General features: G+C 41.9%; 1 protein-coding gene across 1 annotated transcript in view; it reads left to right on the top strand.

The window, feature by feature from the left end:
- GALM (galactose mutarotase) overlaps positions 1–24,811 on the top strand; it is a 48,645-nt gene that overhangs the window by 2,158 nt on the left and 21,676 nt on the right. Inside the window, exons 2-4 of the mRNA XM_081069083.1 lie at positions 5,630–5,784; positions 9,873–10,079; positions 14,808–14,889. Coding sequence (XP_080925209.1) covers positions 5,630–5,784; positions 9,873–10,079; positions 14,808–14,889 — 444 coding nt within the window. The remainder of the gene's footprint in view (positions 1–5,629; positions 5,785–9,872; positions 10,080–14,807; positions 14,890–24,811) is intronic.

Below are 24,811 nucleotides of genomic sequence, written 5' to 3'. Positions count from 1 at the left end.
GTCATGATGACATGGCACCTGGGAAGCACAAGGCATAGGAGTGCTGGTTTTGTGAGGGCATTTATACAATTGCCTCTAAGAGTCTATGACTCTTGTGGCAGTCTGGGTGCAAGAAAGTATTATCCCTAAATGTGCTTGAAAGGGAGAGAAAAAAAGTGATCCTCTCAGATTACAAGGATCTCTTTTGTATTGTGTTTGCCCTCCATGTTACTGACATCTCTTGAAAAAGTTAAAGAGCATTTTCTTAACCAGGATGCATCACAAGCTTCACAAAAAGCATCTAAAATACTCTAGGTGCTGGATCAAGAGAGAGATTTTCATTCTTATGCTACAATGTAGATAATTTAATTACTTATTTTAAAAAGCAATCGAGCTGTTTTCAAAAGAGAAGTTGGGGGGACAAAAAGCCCAGAACACCCAGTAATACTTCCTGCAGCCTTCTTTGAGGTCATTGCAGGCTGCCCCTTGTTCCCTTTTTAAAGCCCTGTCTTTCAGGTTTTTTTAGATTCTTTTAGTATTGCCAAAGATAAAGAAGACTTCATATATGTCATAACAGGAAGCATAATTGTCTCAATCAGATTACAGTCATGTGCCAAATAATGATGTTTGGGTCAATATCCGACTGCACATACTAGGTACGGTGGTATACCATATAGACTAGGTGTGTAGTAGGCTTTCCTAACCAGGTTTGTGTAAGTGCACTCTATGATGTTTGCATAACGACGAAATCTCCTAACAGTGGTGTCCCCATTGTTAAGCTATGCATGACTGTAGTATGAAATGGTGCTCTGCTGCTATTTTGATCAATTCTAGTGTATTACAACCCATGTTAAGAAATTGGCAACAGTGGCTTGTTTTTTAAGTAAGGACTCTGGGTAGCTGGGGTACAGGAATAGGAAGGTGACTTAATTTTCACTACATAGCCTTTAAGAATGTCTGAGTATATGATGTAAACAAATAGGCAAATTACTTAAAGCCATAAGATATGATAGAGTAAGGGGTTACCTTCATTATCATGTCCCAAAAATGTTTCGAGCCATGGGGAAGAACTAAGCATGGATAATTCCATTAGACATGGTCCTTTTATAACTGCCAGGTTAGATATGAACTATCTCCAATTTCCCAGATTGATTATATAAACTGCTTGGATCATGGCCATGACCAGAGGTCAGAACGGTTTGATTTCTTCCTGGGAAAATGAGATCTTTCTTCTGTAGAATACTAAAGAGGTAAATCATACAATCTTTTAGTTACAGGCTGGAAAAATCAGCCATGCCTCCTGTGAGTTTTTCTACCATTTTTTGTATTTAAAATATTTTTAAATGTTTTTCATCTGCATGTCCCACCTGCAGTCATGATTTCTTTCAAAACCTGTGATGAGAATATTTGCTTATAAGCCTCACATATAAACAACTCTACCCATACAATCCATGAAACTCCTTCCCCTCCATCTTCCCACCAAACACCTAGTTACCACCAACCACCCACCTCTTAACGCCATGAGAGCCATTATAGAAAAACTAGAAAAAAATAAACGTAGTGCTTTTAGAAAGCCTGAGTTCATAAGAGGGAATGGAGGAAAAGGGACCAGTTTAGAGGCTGCAGTTTAATATTACAGATGCCCAAGAGTGCACTTAGACAAGCATTGAGGACTCCTGGTTTAAATCTGCTTTGTCCCTTACAGCTATGTGACCTTAAGCAAGTTATTTAAATAGGTCTCTAGACCTATTTCCTCATCTGAAACAAATGGATAATGATTAAACGTGCTATGGGCTGTGATGTTGTGTGACTATGGTGAACAATTAATAATTTTTATCTCTTTTCCTTCCTTTGCCCCTAAATATCTTCCCTCACACTTTGAACTTTTTATTTCACTTTGTTAACTGCAAAAAAATGGCATGGAGTTTCATCTGGAACAACCAGCAGCCATTTAAAAATAAAATAGTTGGCATGCTTAAACTGCTTGTCAATTAAAGTAATGTTTGTTTTGCTCAGAAAGTCAAAGAAAAATTGTTCAGGGTGTAGAGGTTTTGAGACTAGTGTGCAATTTTATTTGAGACTTTTAGGGCACTCTGGCGAAGGTTTGGGCTGTCTAGGATGAAGGTCATAGCTGGGATCCTTGAGATGTTAGAGGAATTGAAAGGGCCGCATAACCCATGGTTAAGCCTTTATTAATAATATATTCTGACCAACCCCTTGCCCAGAAAAAGGGACAAAGTTTTCCTGTACCCTTTATCCCATGTCAGCAATTGATTTGATTAAATCTGCATTTAATCTGGATTAAATCTGGCTTGACCTATAAACTTTGCCTTTTTTATGGAAAACAATGTTTTCTGTATTTCCAAACAAGCTTTTTAGTCGCATACTATTCAAGATTTGGGGACTGTCACTTTTTGTAATTCTGATTTGATGTAAAAGCTTAGTAACATATGAAGATAGTATAAAATCCATTTGTTCTGAAGAGTTTTTCTGAGACAGTTGGGAGCAGTGGTTCCTGCTGTCCTTATGATCTAATCTGTAAAAACTCTTCATCTAAACTAAGGACCAACCAGTACTTCTTATCTCCATGGGCTTATTAACTAGAAAGTGGTCCCTTCTGAAGGAATTCTTACAAGCCCATGAGGAAGCAGTTTTGCTATTGGATTTGTCACTGTTGCTAAGCATGTGGCTGAAAGAGAGTACGGGCTCAGTGAACACTTGTTGAATGAATCCAGGTGAGAGTCGAAAATAGATACAGCCAAACAATTTTCGAACAAAAATTCTGCTTTTCTTCACATTTTTAAGCTCCTGAAAAGCAAGTGAATGTTCCACATTCTATGTCATCAGGAAAATACAAATTGAAAGAACAGTGAGACCTGTTAGAATAAAAGTTCAGAACACTGACACCACCAAATGCTGGCAAGGATGTGGAGCCACAGGAATGCAAATGGTGCAGCCACTTTGGGAGACAGTTTGGTAGTTCTTACAAAACTAAACAGACTCTAAGTGTATGACATGGCAATCGCATTCCTTGGTATTTATTCAAAGGAGTTAAAAACTTATGTGCACATGAAAACCTGCATATGAACGTTTATAGTAGCTTTATTCATAATTGTCCAAACTTGAAAGCAACCAAGGTGTTCCTTGTAGGAGAATGGATAGACAAAGTGGTACATGCAGACAATGGAATAGTATTCAGTGCTAAAAAGAAATGAGCTATTAAGCCACAAAAAGATAGGGAGGACCCTTAAATACATATTACTAAATGAAAGAAGCCCATCTTGAAAAGCTACATACTGTATGATTCCAACTATATAACACTATGAAAAGGGCAAATCAATGGAGACAGCAAAAAAAGGATCAGTGGTTTACAGGGGCTAAGGGGATGGGAGGGATTGAATAGGCAGCACACAGATTTCTATGGCACTGAAAATACTCTGGATGATATTAAAATGATGGATGCATGTCATTATACATTTGTCCAAACACATAGCAGGTACAACACCAAGAGTGAACCCTCATGTGAATTATGGACTCTGGGTGCTTATGACGTGTCAGTGTAGGTTCATCCATTGTAACAAACGCACCACTCGGGTAGGGGGTGTTGATAATGGGGGAGGCTATGCATGTGGCAGAATGGGGGCATATGGGAAATCTCTGTACGTTCTGCTCAATTTTGCTGTGAATTTAAAGCTGCTCTAAAAAATAAAGTATTAAAAACAAAAATAAAAGCAGATGAAGCAAAACTAAGAAAAGATTGTTTGGCCCCTTGGGACTGCTTCTGGTTACCCAGTATAAGGGATTTTAAAGCTACAACTTCAGAGAGAGAAGAGGGTAGGGAGACAGGTGGGAGCTGGTGGAAAGATTAGCCTGGCCTGTGCTAAGAGGTGATGGTCAGTTCAATGAACCAGAAAGCCTTGCGCTTTCCAAATGATGTGATACTCTAGAACATGTACTCAGGAGCCAGAATACTTGGATTCAAATCCTGGTCCTGCTATTAACTAACTAGCTATGTGTTTTGGGCAAGTTACTTAACCTTTCTGTCCTCAGTTTCCATACCTGTAAACTAACGGTTATAATAGTGTCTACCTCATAGAAGTATTCTGAGGATGAAATGACTTAAATGTAGAGTACTTAGAGAGTGGCTGAGACTTAGCAAGCGCTCAGTAAGCATTAGCTACTATGATAGTCTATGGGCAGGACTCAGGACCTACAGATGAGCAAACAGGTGAACCAGGAAAGACCTGGAAGAGAATGATTAATGTTTCACTTATGCCCAACCAGTTGAGTAATGGGAACCTGTGACCTGTAACTGGATGAATCAGTTGAGGGTCTGTATCCTGAGAGCCCTCCAGCCATGGTAAAAATAGTTCATATTTGGAATTGCATACTCTTCTGACCCAGTAGATGGTGATAGATACATGGTGCCACAGGCAAGAGGAATGGAATTGCAGGGGCATCTCAGTGAAGAATAAAGTAGAAAGTATTCTTGGTGACAATACAAAAAAAATAAAACCTACTTCCTTAATCTCTGCCATTGTAATCTGAACTAAAAGATTATAACATAGAGGAAGTTAAAAAGAAGGAAAGTACTATAATATGCCCGTACACAAAGTTGTAAGTACAAGGATGCTAGATTGCTTTTCATAGCCCCCTAAAAAGCTGACAACGTTTATGCTCATCAATATGCCCATTAGCGATTGAAATGAATATGGTTAACGGATATGTAGTCACATAGCTCTTAAGACATTTGGTAACTGAAAAATTGCAAATTGATGTGTATAGTAGGACTCTCTTTATAGAGAATATGTGTGTGTGTGTATTTCTATTTGCCTGAATGTAGTTAATTTAAAAAAACAAAAAACGTAGTGTACAGCAGTGGTTATCACTGGGAAGGAGTGGAATTGAGAGATGAAGGAGGGCTTTCGTGTTTTACTCTTTATTAAGGTTGTCAGATTTAGCAAATAAAAATATAGGATGCCCAATTAAATTTGAATTTCAGATGAAAAACAAATATTTTTAAGTATTAGTATGTGCCATGTATAATAACAAAAATATGGACATACTTATACTCAAATATTATTCATTTATCTGAAATTAGCTTTAATTGGGCATCCTATATTATACTTACGTATTTAACACTCTTTAAAGGGTATTTTATATACTAATTGTATGATTTCTTTTTAATGAAAAAAAAGAACAAGATAGTTTTTCTCAACACTACACAAAAATATAATTTTTAGTTAAGAAAATTGATTGGCCTAGAAAAACAGATTACAAAGCACCGTGTATACTAAAACCTCAGTTTTATGAAAAGCACTTATATACATATAGTAAATGACAGAGGGATATACATAAGAATATTAACAGTGGTTTTTGCTAATGATGACAATAGGATGATCTAAATGTCTTCTTTGTGCTTTATAAAGTTCTTCAAAATGTTTACTACTTTTAGAAAGGAAAATGCTCATGTGTAGAGAACACCATTTTTCTGTGCTTCCATGAGGACTTGGCTATGCCCAAAGGGCTATGCCCAAATCTGCAGGGTTACTACCTGCAGATTCCCTCGGAAGAAAGTGGGGGGGCAGCAGTGTGAGCCTCACCTTTGATTTGAAGTGTCTAAAAAACTCTGTCATCCTGTGTCCTTCAGGGTACCTTCAAAAGCAGCCCTACTTTGGAGCAGTGGTTGGCAGGGTGGCCAACCGAATTGCCAAAGGAACATTCACATTGGACGGGAAGGAGTATAAGCTGGCCATTAACAACGGGCCCAACAGTCTGCATGGAGGAGTCAGAGGGTTTGATAAGGTGAGTCAGGGGCTTTGGACATTGTCCTTACCTGGCATAGTTAGTTCACAAAGTACCTTCAAGCATACATTCTGTTTGCCAGGCATAATCCTGGATCCTGGAGCAAATGCATTTGTAAAACCGATACCCAAATGAGGCTTCTCCCGTGGTTTTGGGAAGCAGATGCCCTGGCCCTGTTCCAGCACCCATCCTTCTCTAGCTCATCTGACCAGAACAGGCAGGGGAGCCCTGAGTGAAAGGGCGATGAACCTTGACTTAGGAAAGACAGGGAATGACTTTCTCACAGCGTTGGGATCAGGGAGATGGGTTGACCCAGGCACAAAGGGATGAAAAATAATACTTACCCACTTACTGTGCCAGGCACAGAATGTATTATCTCTCACCCTTACTAGAACCTGTATTATCACCAAAGACGAAATCTGAGGCTCTGAAAGGCCACACACTCCTAAGTCAGCTGCTGGGCCTGAAGCCCTCATTCCTACACTACGACTGCTGGTGTCCTCCATGGCCAAAACCGTGGGTGCCCCCAATGCGACCCACCCCCCTGTGTCTGTCATTAAGCCCCCTCCCCATGCAATGTGTGCTGCATCCAGGCCTACCCTTCCACTGAAGTGCCTCATGCTTCAGAATTACCTGTTTCTCCCCAGTTCCCCTTTCCACATTAAAACTCCCATTCCCCAAGTAAATCCCAGTAAAAACAAGGTTAGCAAAGCAAATCAATCAGCTTTTCCCTGAGGTAGGATTGCCTGGCCTCCTGCTTCCTGGCTAGGTAGGAATCTGCTAGTTAACCCCCAATGACTCTCTTACTAGTCTAATTTCAGGCTGTGAGGGAGATTTTTTTTTTGGTAATTAACTTTCCTTTAAATTATACCAGCCAGGATATTTCCTAGAGAAGAGCCAGAGAAGACAGGAACATGTATGGCAGTGAAGGATCACAATACCTTTTCTACCTCTGACCACCACCTGTCCTGTTGAAAGAAGTTGGTCACTCTCTGTTTCCCCTGTCCCGCCAGCTTCCTGTCTGTGGCCTGTGGCCTAGAAACAGACTGTCCCATTGGTTTCCCTTTCCTCAATGATGAGACTCCTCACGCCAGGGAGGCATGGAGACAGAGGGTCTCTGGAATATGCCAGGTCCGTGGGCAAACCCTAACCAGAGGAAGTTAGGCCCAGCTCTGGTCGGACAGGCATCTTCAGAGGAGCCTCGCAATAGCACCTCATTCTAGCTTGTTCCTGCTCCCTCTGTTCTACTGGTATTTTCTGTGGTGTTGCTTAACATGCATGTCCTGTATGAACACAGCAAATAGTGAGTATACATATTTATGTATCTTTGAGTGCACTGTGCGTACTGAGCCCCTTCTGTGAACCAGGAAGCGTAACAGGATGGGGATTTCTGAGGCTCACAGTATAGTAAGGGAGTAGGACCCTTACATACAAAACTGTTACAGGTGGGCTGCAACACCCATAACATAGACGCCAGTGGTGTGATAGAGGAACCGGGTGTGGACAAATTAGTAACAACTGGGGAGGGGGGATTTGAACTGCCCTTGAAGAAAGGATAGCATTTCATTCAATATATGTGTATATTGGAGACAGTGACTTCACAACAGCCCAGAGAGTTGGGGAAAGACTTGGAATGTTACGGAGCCATTGACAGTTTTGGAATGATAGGTTTTGATAACATGAGCAGTATTAGGTGAACTCTGTTTTAAGTTGGTTGATCTCACTAGTTACTGAATAATTGTTGGCTTGGAGGTGTTTTTCTATTTATGTCAACACATTTTTTAAAAGATGAAATTTGAATAACCTGACGGGATTAGAAATGGTATAAGTAGGCCTAAAGGTGAAAATTGGGAAATTTTCTGGAAATTTGGAAACTACAGGGTCAGGGAAATCCCTCCATGAACAGGAATTATACTTTCCATGGAATTATACTTACCTGATAACATTGGTTTAATATTATTACAAAAATCTTTCCATTGTGTCCTTTCTCTAAAGGAGGAAAACTAGGTAGCAAGTGAAGAACATTTTCTTTCAAATGTTTTCTTCCTAAAATTTTCCATGTGGAGGATTTTCTTTCTTTCTTTAATCATACATATAACAGGTTTTATATATGAAGTGTCTAGAAAGTTCAACCTTTCTCGGAGTTAATTAGAGTTAAAATTAATTTTTTACTAAGGTCAGTGAATTGGTTTCAAATACCAGCTGCTTTCACAGTAGGTGAAGGCAGAGACCTCGGTTCCCGCTGGGCTCCCCTTCCTGCCAAATGCTATGTCAGTGGGAGAGACGCAGGCCATGCCAGGAATGGGTGGGCAGAGCCTGGGCTCATGGGCCATTCCTCTGGCTCATAGGAGTTATTATTTTTCAAGTCCATTTGGAATGACAGTGTTTTTGGCCTCAACTCTTCTGTTGAAAATGGAGATTTGAACAAAACATTCACTGAAACTAAGATGTGGAATAGTGTAGACAGTCAGGCCTTAGTTTGAATCCTAGCTCTGTCACTAATTCCATGTATAACTTTAAACTATATACATACCCCCTTTAAACAGTGGGCATGAATTCTGAAAGGGTTCTACTCCACTTCCTTGGGATGTGGAGAGTGGAAGTGAGCAAGTTAACTCCACTGAACTCAATTTGCTCATCTGTAAAATAGGGGTAATAATATTAGTTGAAGCCACATGAAATTGCCACTGTTCAACTCTTTTGACCTACACAGATGGTAAAAAAAAAATTTGGTTCCACCAAATTCTTACCTTGCAAAATGATTTATGTAAAGTACCCCATTAACGGCTGTTGTAGCCTAGCCGTCATGTCTGCAAAAGGCCTCTTTACTAGTGATCCCAGGGCTCCCCAAAGGGAGTGTGTGGGGGGGTCTCCGGCCAACTTGTCGTCTGATAGTGTAGACTAGGACCGTTTGATTCAAACTCACTGTCTTACTAGCTACGTTAGCTACGTGGCCTGGGACCAACAGCTTATCCTTTCTGAGCCTCAGCTCGTTCATCACTCAATGAGGATAATGGTATCTACGTTAAGTCAGCTCTGAGACAGGTAAGAGGGTACCTGTGACGTTTCTAGCAAAGTGCCTTGTTTTGGTGTTCTGGTTTGCCTTTAAGATCTCGAGAAGGATAGTAAAAGTTCCTGAAGATAAGGGACACGCAAGTGAAGAACCGTCTTTCTTATTTTTAAAGGGAGAACTTTGGAAATATATAAGAACCAAGTAACTCACGCTATTTGAAAAGATCCTAGAAAAAAATTAGCATATTATCAGCAAACTCCTAAAAGAGGGTGAAAATGCAAGATATTACTAGTTGTCTGTGAACATCAGATGGGCACCCGGTAAATGTTGGTTCTTCCTTCCCCATATGTGTAATATTGGGGCCTCCTAGGGCTAAGTTGAGAAAAATCCAAGATTTCTATTTCAAAAAGCAAAAAACTTATAAAATTTTTCTTCATATTTTTCTTGCTACTCTTAGAATCATAATTTCCAGAAACCGTTGAGATCATTTTTTCAACCCCTTTATTTTATGGACAGGATTGACGTCCAAAGCCACACCGTGAGCTTGGAACAAACCTGGCCCCAAACCTGACTTGTGGGCTAGAACTCTTTCTATTGGAACAAGTACCTTCTTCTTTGTTTGGAACTCTGCCCAGGAAACAAAGAGCACTTTACAGTGTTCTTTGTAAATATTTGTAAATAGTACCCCCAGGAGAGAAGGGCTGATTTATTAAGGTTATTTTTAATACTATTAGATTAACAGATAGCCGATATTGCTATATGATAGATACTCAGAATGGGTGCTGAGGTTAAAAAAAAGAAGGGGAAGAAAATATTGTAGACATATATGTATAGATTTAGGGAAAAGGAGTATGGGGACTATGAGTGAGGAGGTAGACAGAAAAAACTTTTCTCTCAAAAGCTACTTTTCCATATAAAACAGAATTCTAGAATAATTGAAATCTAGGCTATTATTCTAAAATCTTATTGACTGTATAATCATTTCCCTTCCTGGAATTAGTGTCTTTAATATGTAAATGTGGCATTTAGCTTGGGATTGGAGTGACTAAACAGCTTGGAAACACTTTTTTTCTAGGTCCTCTGGACGCCTCGGGTGCTGTCAAACGGAGTCCAATTCTCTCGGGTCAGTCCAGATGGTGAGGAAGGTTACCCTGGGGAGTTAAAAGTCTGGGTGACATACACACTGGATGGTGGAGAGCTCATGGTCAACTATCGAGCACAAAGCAATCAGACCACACCGGTCAATCTGACCAACCATTCTTATTTCAACCTGGCAGGCCAGGTAAGTGATCTTGCCTCTGCTCTCCTGCTTCGCTATAAAGTGTAACTTGTGTCTTCTCTCCTGCGATGATGCACTTTGTGGAATGACTTGGGGGAGTGGCTGGAGAAACCAACCCAGCATGGAATTACTCTGGTGATGGGGTCGCCCCGGTGATAATGAAAAGTACCCAGCAAGCATCTGGCTCATAGTAGGTGCTGAATAAATGGAAGTTATAGAGAAAGATAAAATGAATACATTGTACTGCCATGAGAATTATCTGTTTCCCACAAACTCAGAAACTAGCTATTTTAAGAACTCCCTCTCATCTAACTATAACATGTACTTCCCTTTGCTTCCCCCATTTCACTCCTCCCCCAAAATTTACTTATAATTAAACTGCTTTCCACCCTTGGAACTTTGGAAATATACTTGGCCCATCCCCTCTAGACATATACTGCCAAAATTTGTGTGTTCCCACTGCACAGCCTACCCTAACAGTGGTGTACAGGCACTGACAACCCCCCTTAGATAATCTCTAAATTACCTCATTCCCTCCTAATTGGGGAGGCTATTGCCTGAGACAGAATAACAAGGTTTAGCTAAACTCTAGATTATATCTGTTACTTCCTCTTCATCTGAAGAACATCGTTCATTGTCTACTATACTTGAATCACTTTGGCATGATTTCCTACCACAAGATGATGTTCACAGACAACTAGTAATATCTTGCATTTTCACCCTCTTTTAGGAGTTTGCTGATAAGATGCTAATTTTTTTCTAGGATCTTTTCAAATAGCATGAATTACTTGGTTCTTATATATTTCCAAAGTTCTGCCTTTAAAAATAAGAAAGATGGTAAAAAAATAAAAATAAAAATAAAATAAGAAAGACGGTTCTTCACTTGCTTGTCCCTTATCTTCAGGAACTTTTACTATCCTTCTGAAGATCTTAAAGACAAACAAGAACACCAAAACAAAACACACATGCCCAGCCATAGAGGCTCTGCAATAATGTAACTAAAGACCCTACTTTTTAAAATAAGTTCAGAAAGACACTTGGCAAAAATGGAACAAAATATTAATGGTTTTATGTAGGTAGCAGGTCATAGTGATTTTTCACTATTTTCTACATTTTTGTACACTTAGAACATCCTATTTTAGAATCAGGGGGTAGTCTAAAGGAACAGACTCAGAAACAGAAAGAAAAATTATGTTTGAGGTATTATATCTGCCAATGTGTTCCAGTGAAGTAAACAAAATGGGAATGTAAGCTTCACTAAAGCTCTTTTCGTTTACCTGATATAAGGACCCTCCTGACCAGAATTTTACACCGTTCCAATCCTACAGGGACTTGGAGTGAATCCCTTTCCTGAGGCTGAATAGTTTCCCAAATCACAGACCCCACACAGAAGGGTAGTCAGCATCAGCTCCCTTCTGTATATATACCACCTTAGTAAGTGCAGCTCAATTCCACAGCCGTTAGCTTCAGAGTGAGGGTGGGCAGGAGCCATCAGCCTCTTGGGTAAGAGCAGATGGTCAGTCAACAGGCCTGGGGTCAAGGGACCTCAGCATTTTTGGAACACCTCTTTCCCTCCCTGGGGAAACATAACCATGTGTCTTAAACCCACCCCAGGGACAGAGGTAAAAACTTGATATTTAAAGTAGTTAGCTCATCCAATATATTTTCTTCTTTTGTTAGTTTTTTAAATTTAATAGCAGTATTCTGCTTGGGGCCAAGCTTTGACTCACCACTTCTAACTAAGTTTGAGTACTGGAGGCCTCGGGGGAAGGGAGAACTGTGTTTTTCAAAGAATGGAAAAAGTATGTAGGTTGCAGGTTGGTTGGGGTTGTTGGTTTTTTGTTGTTGTTTTTTGGGGGTTTTGTGAGTGCTCCTTCCTTTGCCTAACACAAAGTTGGGAGAACATGTTTCTTATTGAAACTTTACCTAAAGAGCTGTGAAAGCAGGCCTGGGGGAACTTGAGATGTGGTTCCGGTATGACTGGGTAGGTATGCCACCAAGGACCCAGGTTCTTCCATCTTTCCATCCTGTTTCTTCAGTGTTTTGGCTTTTGTCTTCAAGCTTGTCCCCTCATGGTTATAAGATGGTTGCCTCAACTCCAGGAATCACCTCTTCATGTAGTCACATCCAGAGACAAAAAAGGACCTATTCATTTTTTTCATATCGCTAATGTTCCTTTTGGGGGGGGTGGAATATTGGGGAACAGTGTGTTTCTCCAGGGCCCATCAGCTCCAAGTCGTCCTTCAATCTATCATTCAATCTAGTTGTGGAGGGCGCAGCTCAGCTCCAAGTCCAGTCGCCATTTTCAATCTTTAGTTGCAGGGGGCATAGGCCACCATCCCATACAGGAATAGAACAGGTAACCTTGTTGAGAGCTTGTACTCTAACCAACTGAGCCATCCAGTCTCCCCTCTAATGTCCATTTTCAAGAACAAGCAAAACTTTTCCCAGAAGCTCTCCAGCTTCCCTCACATTTTGTTGGCCAGAAGTGTGTCCTATGATGCCCTGCCTAACCCAATTATCAGCAAGGTAATTAGACCACCATGATTGGCTTAGGCCAGGGGTGTCCAAACTTTTTTCAATGGTTTTCACCAAGGGCCATATGCAGTAAAATACACAAACATCCAGGCCACTCACTCAAGGTGAAGTACGTATTGCCTCACCTGGTTTATTTAAGTAAACTAAATATATTTTTGGAATTTGCTGCAGGCCAATTAACAATGGATTGTGAGCCGCAGTTGGCCCGCGGGCCACAGTTTGGACACCCCTGGCTTAGACCAATCAAAATTTGTCTTCTGGGGCCACGGAGGGAGGGGGTCCTTTCCCTGAATATATAGTCTAGCATAGGATAAATCAACAGGTCAGAGTTCTTCCTGGGGAAAGGGACAGTGCAGGTAAAGGAGTTGCTATGGCTTTAGGGTAGTAACCAATAGTGTCTGTTGTATCCTGTTAGAGGCGATAAGAACTGAATTAGGTAGTAGTAGGGCAGTAGTAGTAGTAATGCTCAAAAAAGTGTTTAAAGCCCCCTGCAGGCCACGATGAGCTCTATAAATGGTTAATATTACAAACCAGTAGCAGCCAAGCAAAGTTCACCAAAACACTGAACTCAGAGATGGGCCTCAAGTTCTATTTATGAATTAGCATTCCTTGCCAAGTTTTCATCAGCCTAGAGAGGAAATGATCCAACAGTAATATTCCACCAGAGTAGATCATTGCATTAATCCAGGTCAGAAGAGTCATAAAATGAAGCATGCTTCCCTTTAATGAAGGAATGTTAGTGCTGCTTAGTGACCCAATAACATTCAGAGATTAGGTGCCTAATAAATGTTCCTTTCCTTCCCCTCTCAGGCCACTGCCTAACATCTTGGATGCATTAATGTATTTGGTGTGTGATTTTCATATTGAATCATTTTCTTTCTGCCCTAATGCTAAAAACACAAACAGAAAAAAGGAAATTCCTAAGCAGTTTTATTCATAATAGTAAAAAACTGGAACAACCCTAAAGTCCATCAATAGGAGAATAGATAAACAAATTGTGATAGATTCATACAATGGAATACATACTACTCAATCTTGAACTGAGCATTGAACCAAGGAACTGAGACAGAGCCGAGGAAACAGTCTCAACTTGCCTCCGTCCCAGAGGCCTCTTTGGTGCTGGTGGTACCCCTGAGGCATGAAAGGATGGCAGTAGGGAGAGCTACACAGGAGGTGACCCCTCTAGTCTGAGCTGCCCTGGGCCGGGGTGCAGACCTCCAGTTTTGACAATCAAAAATGTCTCCAGACATTGTAAAATTTTGCCTGACAGGACAAAACCGTCCCCAGTTGAGAACCACTGGTTTAGCTTATTTTTGAGTATTCACTAAGCAAAAGCCTTCACCTGGTTCTCCTTCCAGATCTTCTGCTGTGAAGCTTTAAAATACACTATTCATCATTTTTAAAAAATTCCTTAAATTAGAAACGTACATGTGTATTTTCTAATTTGCAGCAGCCAAACCATCTTTACTAAAGCCTTCCAAGAATCCTAGAATAGGTGGGAGTCCCATTAGCCCAATTTTACACCGAAGGAAATGAGATCCTAGGAGGTTAAGAGACTTTCCTGTGACCACTTAATGAGAGCTAGAACTAGAGCCCAGGCCTTGTGACCACTGACCAGCCTTTGACTCCCCCTGAAGGGCAGACTGCATCATTAAGGGGGAGACAGGCAAACAAACACTCAAACGCAGGGATCCCAGTCCTGACTGCTAGGCTTCTGTCATGTAACAGGGAGTATGTCCTCTGGGTGGGAGCTGTGCCAGAAAAAGGGTGACATGCCCCACATCTCAGGAGCCTAAAAGTGATGCCTTGGCTATCCTGCAAGTTACAGGTCACCTCTCCTTGCTCTGCTGTTTGTCATGTGAGGAGAGTGGAAGAAACCTCTCTGCTAAGCCAAAATCCAAAAAGCATTCAAACCACTGTTGTCTCTCTGACTTTTCACCTTTCTAATTCCATTGAGAAAAGAAAATGCATGCTGGGATCACACATGAAAGCTTCTTCCAAATGTATCACCTGCTATTTGGGAGCCCTATCTACCCACACGTAAATGAACATGTTACTCATCCCCATAAGTCAAATGGGATTTCTAAAGTTTTTGTCAATGCCTGAAAGCATTTCTACAAGGGAAGTTATTAAGCCAATATATAAAATAAGACTAAGCTTTAAATCTTTTTTACTCTACTTTTTCCCTCCCAGGGTTCCCCGAATATATATGACCATGAAGTCACTATAGAAGCTGATGCTTTTTTGCCTGTGGATGAAACCCTGATCCCTACAGGTTGGTGAATTTAAACTATTTATGAGAATGCAGAGCTGGGGTGCATTTTGAGGAGCATCAAAACTTCATTTACCTAAATTTATTTCCCCTGTTGGCCTATCAAAATACCTATAATGACCATGATTAGTCATTGATTTTGATTAAGGTTGGAGGGCCATATAATTAAGCACCCAAAGCAGGACTCTTTTGAGAGGGAAAGGGGATGCTATTAATAATTAAGCCAAGGCACAGTCCCAAACACACTAGGTCACATGATCATTCTAGCTGAGCCTTAGCTTCCCAACATTCTCCACTAAAATGTACATGTGTTACATCTTAGCATCTTAGCTGAGATAAATTTATTTAACATTACCTCACAAGCACAGGACACTGAGAGAACATGACACAGTTTTTGATAAAAGAGGAAGGAGTAGGATGAACTGTCCCCTGAGGAGGACAAATGCAGATAAGTCACCTCTGAGACACAGTTGGGGGGGTAGGGATGGAATGGGGAGAGGGCAGAGTATCAAAAGGGAAAGTGAGGTGTTGCTGAAATCAAAATTCGTGTGTGTGTGTGTGTGTGTGTGTGCTCCTATATTTTGAGATCATCTTGGTTGTTATTTGGGATCAAAAGTACTTTGGTTCAAATAGGCAAATCCATAGAGATAGAAAGTAGATTAGTGAGTTGCCAGGCGCTTCACGCAGAGGGTAATGGGGAGTGACAATGGGTACAAGATTTCTTTGAGGGGTGATGAAAAGATTCTGGAATAGATAGAGGAGATGGTTGCACAACCCTGTAAATATACAAAACACCACTAAATTGTGCACTTTAAAAGGGTGAATTTGGTGGTGCTTGCTTTACATCTCAATTTGAAAAAACTAAGTGGTATAGTTTTGTACTAGATCGTAGGTGTAAGTAGAAGTGATGGGATAAGTGTATATTTATTTGTGTCTATTTAAAAAATCGTGTGCTACCCTATTGAGTGTTGATCAGATGGAAATCACACAAATGCATAATTCATGCTGTGTAAATATTATTTGTCATGACTGTAAGAGGTAATTGTGGCAAAGCACAGTGGAGTTTAACATGCAATCTAATGGACTGCATAAAACCATGTTCGTCTCAGTTCTGCATTGTAAGTGGTTTTAGCCTCAAACTCTGTCTTAGTATTATACACCTGTGAAGCTGAGTAGGGTGTAAGAGCTCTGGACTCGGGGAGACGAAAGCCTGATCCTAGTCTTGGCTTTGCTGTTAACTAGCTAGGGGACCTTCAGTGCATGTATAATGCTTTAACATGTAACCTCTCTACTGTCGTATTTCCTTTTCTGCAAATGGGAGGGACCTTGAACTCAATCCAATTTTATGGACCAGTAAATTTTCTTTAAAAAACAATTTGGGAGACTTATATGGGGTTGCCCAACGTTTCACTTGGCCAAATTAGAAAGCTATATATAGGACTATTAAAACTAATTGGGGATTTATGTATGTTATAGTTCAATAAATTTTAAAAAAACTAATTGGGATAATCATGAGGAACAGAGATAGACTACATTTATTTTTCAAAAATCCCAAACTGCCATTGATAATCACTATCTTTTCATAAAAGGAAGAATATTTTAATACCACAAAAATGGGGGAAATTTAATCTCGCACTAAAGAACAATCCTTTAAATTGAATTCATCTTGCTTTTTAAAGAAGTGTGACAGTAGATTATCCAAATAAATCTCACTTTTCTGTGAACCAGTGAAAATTGTATCATGACTTATGATCGAGAACCAATTAATTTGTTGGTAAGGTCACTTGGAGCTCTTACACTCTATGATTCTACAAGGCTCTTAGTATAACACTTTACTGCTATTTCCACCACCCTTCAAACCATGAAGGTAAATAGGTGGCAGAGGTTGGCAGTAAACTTCGTTCTCCTTGCATATGAATGTCTTTTACTCCATAAATCAGTTACTTTGCTCACCATCCCCATCCTCTGTCTTCCACCCCAAATCCTCTTTGTGTTTGTTTTTTAAAATCATAAAAATCCTCTTTATTTTTACTTGGAGCTCCCAGAGAGAAAAGTCTCTCTTACCATCATTGTGCCTAAAAAGAAACCAAGAGAACTGCAACCAGTGTCATAAGAGCAGCTAATGACTGAACACGTCTGAAAAAGTGTCTCATGCAGGAGAACTGGGGTGGGTTTGGAGGAAGCTGAGGACATTTTAACCCTGAGGCCTTTTGTCAGCTCATTCCTTGAATTCTCTGTGGGCTTCTCCCAAATGCTAATCTGACAAATTGCAACTTCTGTAGCTTCATTTGGTCAGCTTCCTATGGACTTTCTGCCAGGTTCCCTAGGCTGGCTTCCAAAATCATTATCTTTCTGTGATACAAAGATGTTTTAGTAGTCCCCGGTCTCTGCTTTTTCTAGCTATTAATTTACACTTGTATTTGTTTTTCAACTCCTTTTTATTTGCTCTTGATAAAACCTGACCTGCTGTTGAGGGAAATGCTGATACAGATCTAAACTTTGGGGGTGTTTTCACTTTGGTTACAGACACTTGGTAAATAATTTTTCAAGTGATGGGAAAACCCATTGTCAGGAGAGAATAGCACCTCTTACTTTACAATAGCTGTAATACTGTGGTTACAGGTACTCAGTGAAAAGGGACCTTCCCCCTGTGTGTGTTTGGGGAGGGGCGAAGTCCTGTCCTTCATTTTATTTGTTGCTGGCTTACTGGTTGGGTGCTATCACATAGAAAGGAAAGGGACATCTTAGCATACAGTTTTGGAGAGTCAAAACAAGCACATATGGTGAAATCCCCTTGTCTTAAACTTATAAGCCCATTTGGACCTTTATCCCAGGCAGGGCCCACAGACCTCTGCAGCCTTGGGTTCCTGTTTTGCTCCTGCCTTTCTTCCTGTTGGCAGTTTTTTGGGGGCCTATAAAGTGTCTTCAGCCCTTTCAGCCAGTAAAGCATGAAAGACAACAACCTGTATTACATGACTTCTTCAAGCCCCGTGGAAACGCCTCATTAAGTGTGGGGGTATCAGAAGCCTTTCAGAGGGGCCCATTCCAGTAATTTCACGTCAACCTCATTTTTCCCATCACAACTTTCTGCCAATTTGTCAGCCCCGGAGGCTTTCTAAAACAGGCAAACAATATTGCTTGGGTCTCGCTAGGATGAAAGACACCATAATCTTTGTTTTTCTTCTGGAAGAAAAAAGAGAGAGAGAGACAGACAGACAGACAGACAGACAGACAGAGATACAGAGAGACAGAGAGAGAGACAGAGACAGAGACAGAGAAGAGGATATTTTGAGTAAAAGAACAGAATCCATCAGGTAGCTTCTGAAACTACAGCTCTAGATGCAATTCTGGGCCCCTTGGAGTCAGAAGTGGTATTTTGAGCATGTGGTCCTTGCTCCACTGTGCCATGGCTACACCAACAGAGGCCCCTGCAAGGCGGAGAGCTTGTTTTGCCCCTAGACCAGGACCAACGTTTGCAGCTAAGCTGTCAGGCTAGATTTGCATGTCAGTAGTTAGTTTAGAGTTGCTTCTTCCAAGCAACTGTTTTTTCCTACTTTAAAAATAAATAAATAAATAAATAAACTGCAGCCCGTAAAGCATTTGCGACTACTTAGGATGGGCACACACACTGTGATTGGGGCATCTTCGGGTCCTCTTGAGTGTGTGCCTGTTTATTACAGTCAGGCTGCCCCTGTCGTTTCCTAGAAATGGGACTCCTGAAAGCCCCTTACCAGGAAGCACAGGTGTGTAGGGATGTTCACAGAGAGGGAGCACTCCAGTCCGGGATCTCTGTGCTTCCACGTCAGGTATTTAGCTGTAGGACCTGAGTCTAGTGTCCTGCTTATGGCAACAAGGGGAAGCCGGTCCTTGGTGCCCTGCTCAGGTACTAAGCCAGCTAAATGTGAACAGGTGAGAAAATGCAATCCTCTGTTTCTCCAAGGACTGACTCCCTCTCAGGGATGTAAATCCCACGTTTCACCCTTTTGCCTTACAGAACTCTGAGACTTGCAGGCGACCTGTAGAAAGCACGGGGCAGGACTAAGCAGGGGTCTGAAAGGCATTTACAGCATGTAACCTTTGTTTTTGTGTTGTTGTGTTTCTTTTGGTTTTGCTGCTCTTTATTTGCAGTAGTAGATAAGGAATTAAGAAAACAAAAATGCATGCTTTGACTAGGTCTTTTGCCTCTTAAAGAAACATTAGAAAAATGTTTCTTTATTCTTTATTATTAAAAGAATGTTCATCTTATTCTTTTCCTTGAGAAAAAGATACCTTTTATTTTTATAAACATCTATCCAACCCACTCTGTCCCCTGGCCCATCTGTGTTCACTTGCTGCTTTCTGTTTTTTGAAAGCTCATTCTAAAATTACATGAAAGCAACCCCATTTTGACAAAATTAGAATTCTGGTAGGAAAGGCTTACCACAAAGCTGGGGACCCAGCCAGGTCTGTGTATTTATTTCAACCTTTCTGGGTTCAACCTACAATGCCGTCAATTTTATAATTACTTCTCTAGGGCAGGTATAAGTCTCAGCCCTGGAGAAATAACAAATTCCAAAGTAATTTCCTGGTTCAAAGATGGTCCAAACGAAGACTGTTTTGATCTACATGTTTCAATCTTTTTGGAGCTTCTTCCAGAAAATATCTTTAAACTTTATATAATTCTAAAATATTGGACATAATATTTATTTCAACCCTCCATCGATATGCTTCCTCTTTCCTTTTCAATCCCACCCCTCCCTCATCCAAATTTGTTTGTCATGCTGATTTTTTTAACTCCTAAGTGTTTCTGAAATCTGCCTCCTCGACATGTATTATTGATTATATGGCTGCATCCCCATCATCACTGTCCTGGTTTAGTCTGTCTTTTCTTGTCTAGAGCAGTGCCTGGCTTATATTATGAGCTTCATAAACTAGAATTAGTGAATGAACAAACGAATCTGGACTATAGCTCTCTAATTGGAAGGAAAAAAATCTCTTTAGAGCTACCCTCTATCTGGTTACTAACGTTATCTACTTGAAATGAAAATCGGACACTGATACTCTCCAGCTTAAAACAAACTCTTTAGATGGCTCCCAGGCCAGACACCAGCTGTCTCCCGGACCCATCTCCCACGGTGCCTCACTCACACCCCACCCTGGTTCAGTACCTCCCCTCCTACCTATAGGGACCACCCAGTATCCCTTTCTTTGCTGCATAAACCCCTACTCTTTCTTCAAGGCTCGTATTTTCTCCTTAGAAATCTTTCCCCCACTTCCTGGAAACAGTAGATTCTTTGTTGCTCTGGGCTTTTTGTAACGACATAAGCTGTTTAGAGCTCATCTTGTGACCAGGTTCCCCTACCTTCCCCTCCACAACACAAGCCTACCTCAGATGATCTATCAGGATTTAGTTATAGATCCAAAGTAGAGAGCCAGAAGGGAACTTAGTCTTCTTGGCTTGAAGCTAGAAAACCAATCGACACTGAACACAAAAATGAAACCAAGTAATAGCTACTCCATACAAAGATGCCAAAAAAAAATGTATGCACATTTAAGAAAGGAAAAAACTGTGTTAAAATTACGATACTCAATATATACCAATAACAAAAGATGAATACAAGTCACGTTTGACTTCTGCAATTACAAGAGGTGCTCAAAATGGTTACCATCAGCGTACTTTTAATATAGTTTGTTTTTTTTCTTAAAATGTGTGTACTGGTCGCCTGGGTGGCTCAGTTGGTTAGAGCACGAGCTCTGAACATCAGGGTTGCCGGTTCGATTCCCACATAGGCCAGAGAGCTGTGCCCTCCACGACAGGCAGCCAGATGGCTCAGTTGGTTAGAGCACCAGCTCTCAACAAGGTTGCTGGTTCAATTCCCGCATGGGATGGTGGGCTGCGCCCCCTCCAACTAAAGATTGAAAACGGCAACTGGACTTGGATCTGAGCTGTGCCCTCCCCCACTAGATTGAAGGACAACAACTTGGAGCTGATGGGCGCTGGAGAAACACACTGTCCCCCAATATTCCCCAATAAAATTAAAATATATAATGTGCGTACATTTTTTTGGCACCCTCTGTACATTCTAGGAACAGCTACTCCTTCCTTTCCCCCAACAGTCAGTCTCGCTCCACTCTTCCCCCTTCTTTACATTTATTTTCAGCATGGTACATGAAAACGATACTGTGGGATAACTGGGATTTGGAAAACCTGGATGCAGGTCTCAGTTCTGCTACCCATCAGCTACACCCTTAAGTCAGCCATGAAAACTTTCTGGGCCTCAAACCTCATCTGTAAAATCTCCTTAGATGGCGGTTACATGAGTTAAACTCTGAGGTCCTGTCTATTTCTAAAACTGATTCAAAGACCACAAGGAACTTCTAACCCAGGCAGTCTTAACCAGTGTGTAAACCTGTATGTCGGAGAAGATGAAAGAACTTTACAAGATTCATGAGCCCCTGAAATTCTATGTAAAACCCTATTGAGTTGGTCGCATCGTCTTCTGAGTAGTTCGCAGAGGAGTTTTCTGGTCTTTTGTTCCTCCCTTGAGGTAATGATAGTTTATGGTTGTCCTATGTATCATATACATAAATGGAATCGTCGTTTTTGAGAATAGCAATCATTTATTTTCCTTTTTGTAATCTGCAGGATGGTTTAAAAAAACATTTTTTTTTTTTGGTTAATTCATCGCCATTAGAATGTCTAAAGGGAGCTGGCAGGCTAGCTGGAGGAGGAAGATGGCACACTGAGAGGAAAATTTACTTCCCCAAGGTTCTTCTCAGAAGCAACAGCAGCCAGGACTCTGGGTTGGATAACCAGCTTCTCTGTTTCTGATTGATCAGATGAATGAAATTGCCTTCCACTATCACCAGACCCTGGTGCACTCAGGACTCCAGGCCTGGCCATCAGTCTGCCTGCAGGAGCAAGCAGGCACGCTGGGACCTCACTACGTGGAAAGCCGGAGTGTGGTGTTCTGCTTCTCACCCTCAGCTCTGCAGGTCTAGAGATGAGCCCCTCCAGCTTCGGGTCTGCTCCCCAAGTTTTTCTTTTCCCATTCTCCATAACCCGATGATATCAAGTACCTCCTATGTGCCAGGTACTATGCCAGCTCTGGGATAGTTGAGCAAAGTTGAGCAAAGTAGCTATGCCCTGCCTGCATGGAGAACATACAGACGTGTATACAGCACAGGTCCTGTCCTCAAAGAAACAGGCCACAGTTAAGAAAGGACTTGAATAACACTGCAGAAGTGAGGCTGTACTACTGGATCTCGTAGAGCGTTATTGACCTTAGAGCTGTTTCTGCTCCGACGGGTCCCTCCTAGGCAGTGCTCAAGGAAGTTCAGTACAGAAACTCTAAGGACATCTCCTGCTCGCAATGATACTCTACATGGGTGTGCATTACTGAATCACACTATGAAATGGTCGCAAGAAGAATTTAATGAGGCCCCAAAATAACTCCCAAAGCTACTTCTTGTTTCTTGCTAGAAAACACATCACTACTACAAGATTGGCAATTATGAGCCAGCGCAGGGGAAATTTGGCAGGAAGGAAGCTCAGAAAGTAGCACTTGGCCAGGCATTATGTAATTCTTATGAAAATTTCCGACTAACATCAAGTAAATTTGTCAGGAGAGTTATTTGCTAGCGCTCTGACTACCACCCTTGGAGAGCTGATGGTTTTAATATCCACCCCTGCCCCACCTCAGGTCTGGACACAGCCATCCTGAGAGGCCTGAAGGGGCTCAGAGGTAACTGGGGGCTTCGCACCGTGGGCCTGAGGCTACCTCAAGCAAGTTTCCTGAATGGATTTGCATCCAGTTCATGTAACACTTATGGAGTGCCTACTGATTTCTACATGCTGCCTCAGGCGCAGGCCATAAAAAGATGATCAGACACTATCTCTATGTTTGAGAAGCTCACCAGGAGTGGAGAAGCTAATGTGGTCTGGGCAGTAGTAGAGATAATGCCTGTGGGGCTAAGAGTTGAAGGTGGGAGGAGGCTTTCTCGAGATCTGTAAGAAGCTTCTTAAAAATGTCTGTGATGATCTAGCAACAAGAGTGAGAGTACTGAAGCACTCTTGGTGGGCTGATAACCCAAAAATCTAGAAAGGCAGTTGGGCAAGGTGGGGGCTAGACTGAGGCAAGAGAGGCTGGTACCTAGGGTGCAAGGTGTAAGGCAGCACTCACTCTCGGGGTTGTGCATGTACAAAGTTAGCACCTGAGAGTGAGTGTCTCCTTACGTTCGCACCCTAGGGTCCTCATTGGCCTCACCCTAGTCCCTGCCCTGCAGTTGGGTGCAGTAACAATGGGCCTTCTGTGCCATCCTAGGGAGCCGGGATTTATCTTTCAATCATATGGGGCTTTGACATGTCTTAAGCCAGGGGATTGCCCTAGCAAGATTGGCATTTTAGAAATACCACCCAGCAACTGTTGGGTTAGGGCTTGACTGGAGACAGAGACCAGAGGCAATCTTAGTAGTCCAAGTGAGAGATGAAGAGGACCTCACTACGGGCAGACGGAAGAAATGTAGTTTCATAATAATGTTTAAGAGGTGAAATCAGGAGGCCTGAATTGAATGTAGTAGATGAAGAAGCAGGAAGGCTGTATGATGACTCCTAGGTTTCTAGGGAGCTCCTGGGCAGTAGAAATGGAGATACTGAGTCATGAATGGAAAAGGAGGAGGAGGAGCTGGCATGAGGGTGGCAAGGGGGACGGGAGAGGCGGGGGAGCTATGGATTTGGTTTCGGACATATTTGAGATTAAGGCACCTGTGGGGCATCCAGATAGGGATGTCCAGCAAATAGTTGGACAGATGGGTACGATGATAGAAGAGAAACGAGAGTGGGAGATATAAATCAGCATGTGCTTTGTAGATTGAGCCATGTGGATTTTCCAGGGAGGAACTACTGGTTGAGAAGACCAGTGGCTGAGAAAGAACTGCACCCCGAGGAACCCAAGGAAACAACCACCAATATTTAAGGTGCAAGAAAGACTCAAACTAAAAGTGCCAAAGGGGATGGTCAGAAGTAGACAGAAGAAAAGGTGACTGAAAGCCTTGGCGTGACCATCAGCGTCAGTGCTGCAGAGAAGTCAAACCAGGGAGAACCAGGAAGAGTATTTAGAGTGTATGGGCTATGTGGCTGTTACTTCTGACCGCCTTTCATGGAGTGGTGTGGGTAGAAGCCACACTGGGACAGTTGGAGGAGTACCTGAAAGTGAGACGAGAGAGTCAGCCTTGGTTCCCAGCTAAGGCACCTTGCTTGACTACAGAATCCTGGGCCTCACCGCAGAGATTCTGACTCATTTGCTTTAGCATGGGGCCAGGGTATCTGTACATCTAGAAGCTACCTACATGAGCTAACGGAGGCCATTGGTGTTGAACATGCTTTCAAAAATCTGTGACAGGAAGAAGAGAGGATGCCTCAGTGAGGTGGAGCTGCAAGGTCAAGGAAGAGGTTTTTAGGGGGAGAGGAGTTCATTGAGGGCAAGTGAAATGTTTGCCAAAGGCTGCCAAGAATCCAGGTGAGGCCTGAGACCATGAATTTGTGGTGGCCTCAGTTGGTGGTTCCATGGACTTTCTCCAGTTTCCCTCAGCGTCATGGATCCGGGAGCAGAGAAGGTGGATTGTGGCATGATCCAAAGTTGGGGTTTTGTCAGGTAGGAGGGGCAGGCAGCCAGACAGGGTGTAAGGCAGATCATTAAGAGTGTTACTAACCCAGTGGCTCAGGTCATAGACAGTGAGTCCAGGCAGGTAGCAAGGACAGGATGTAGGAACCTGAATGAAGCCACAGCAGGGGACCCTGAGGACCTGGGACTTGGGGAATGTGGCGTCACTCAGGAAGAGAGCAGGTCTAGTGAGAATGCACGTGTGGGGAGGCTGCAGACACACAGTGGGAACCTGAACTTTCCACTGGCAGTAAATCCCTGAATACCATCTTGGTGGGAGTCTA

The sequence above is a fragment of the Rhinolophus hipposideros genome (genome assembly GCF_964194185.1).
Source record: "Rhinolophus hipposideros genome assembly, chromosome: 12".
Lineage (NCBI taxonomy): Eukaryota > Metazoa > Chordata > Mammalia > Chiroptera > Rhinolophidae > Rhinolophus > Rhinolophus hipposideros.
The sequence above is the reverse complement of the archived record's forward strand: the minus strand, read 5'-3'. Positions and strand labels throughout refer to the sequence as shown.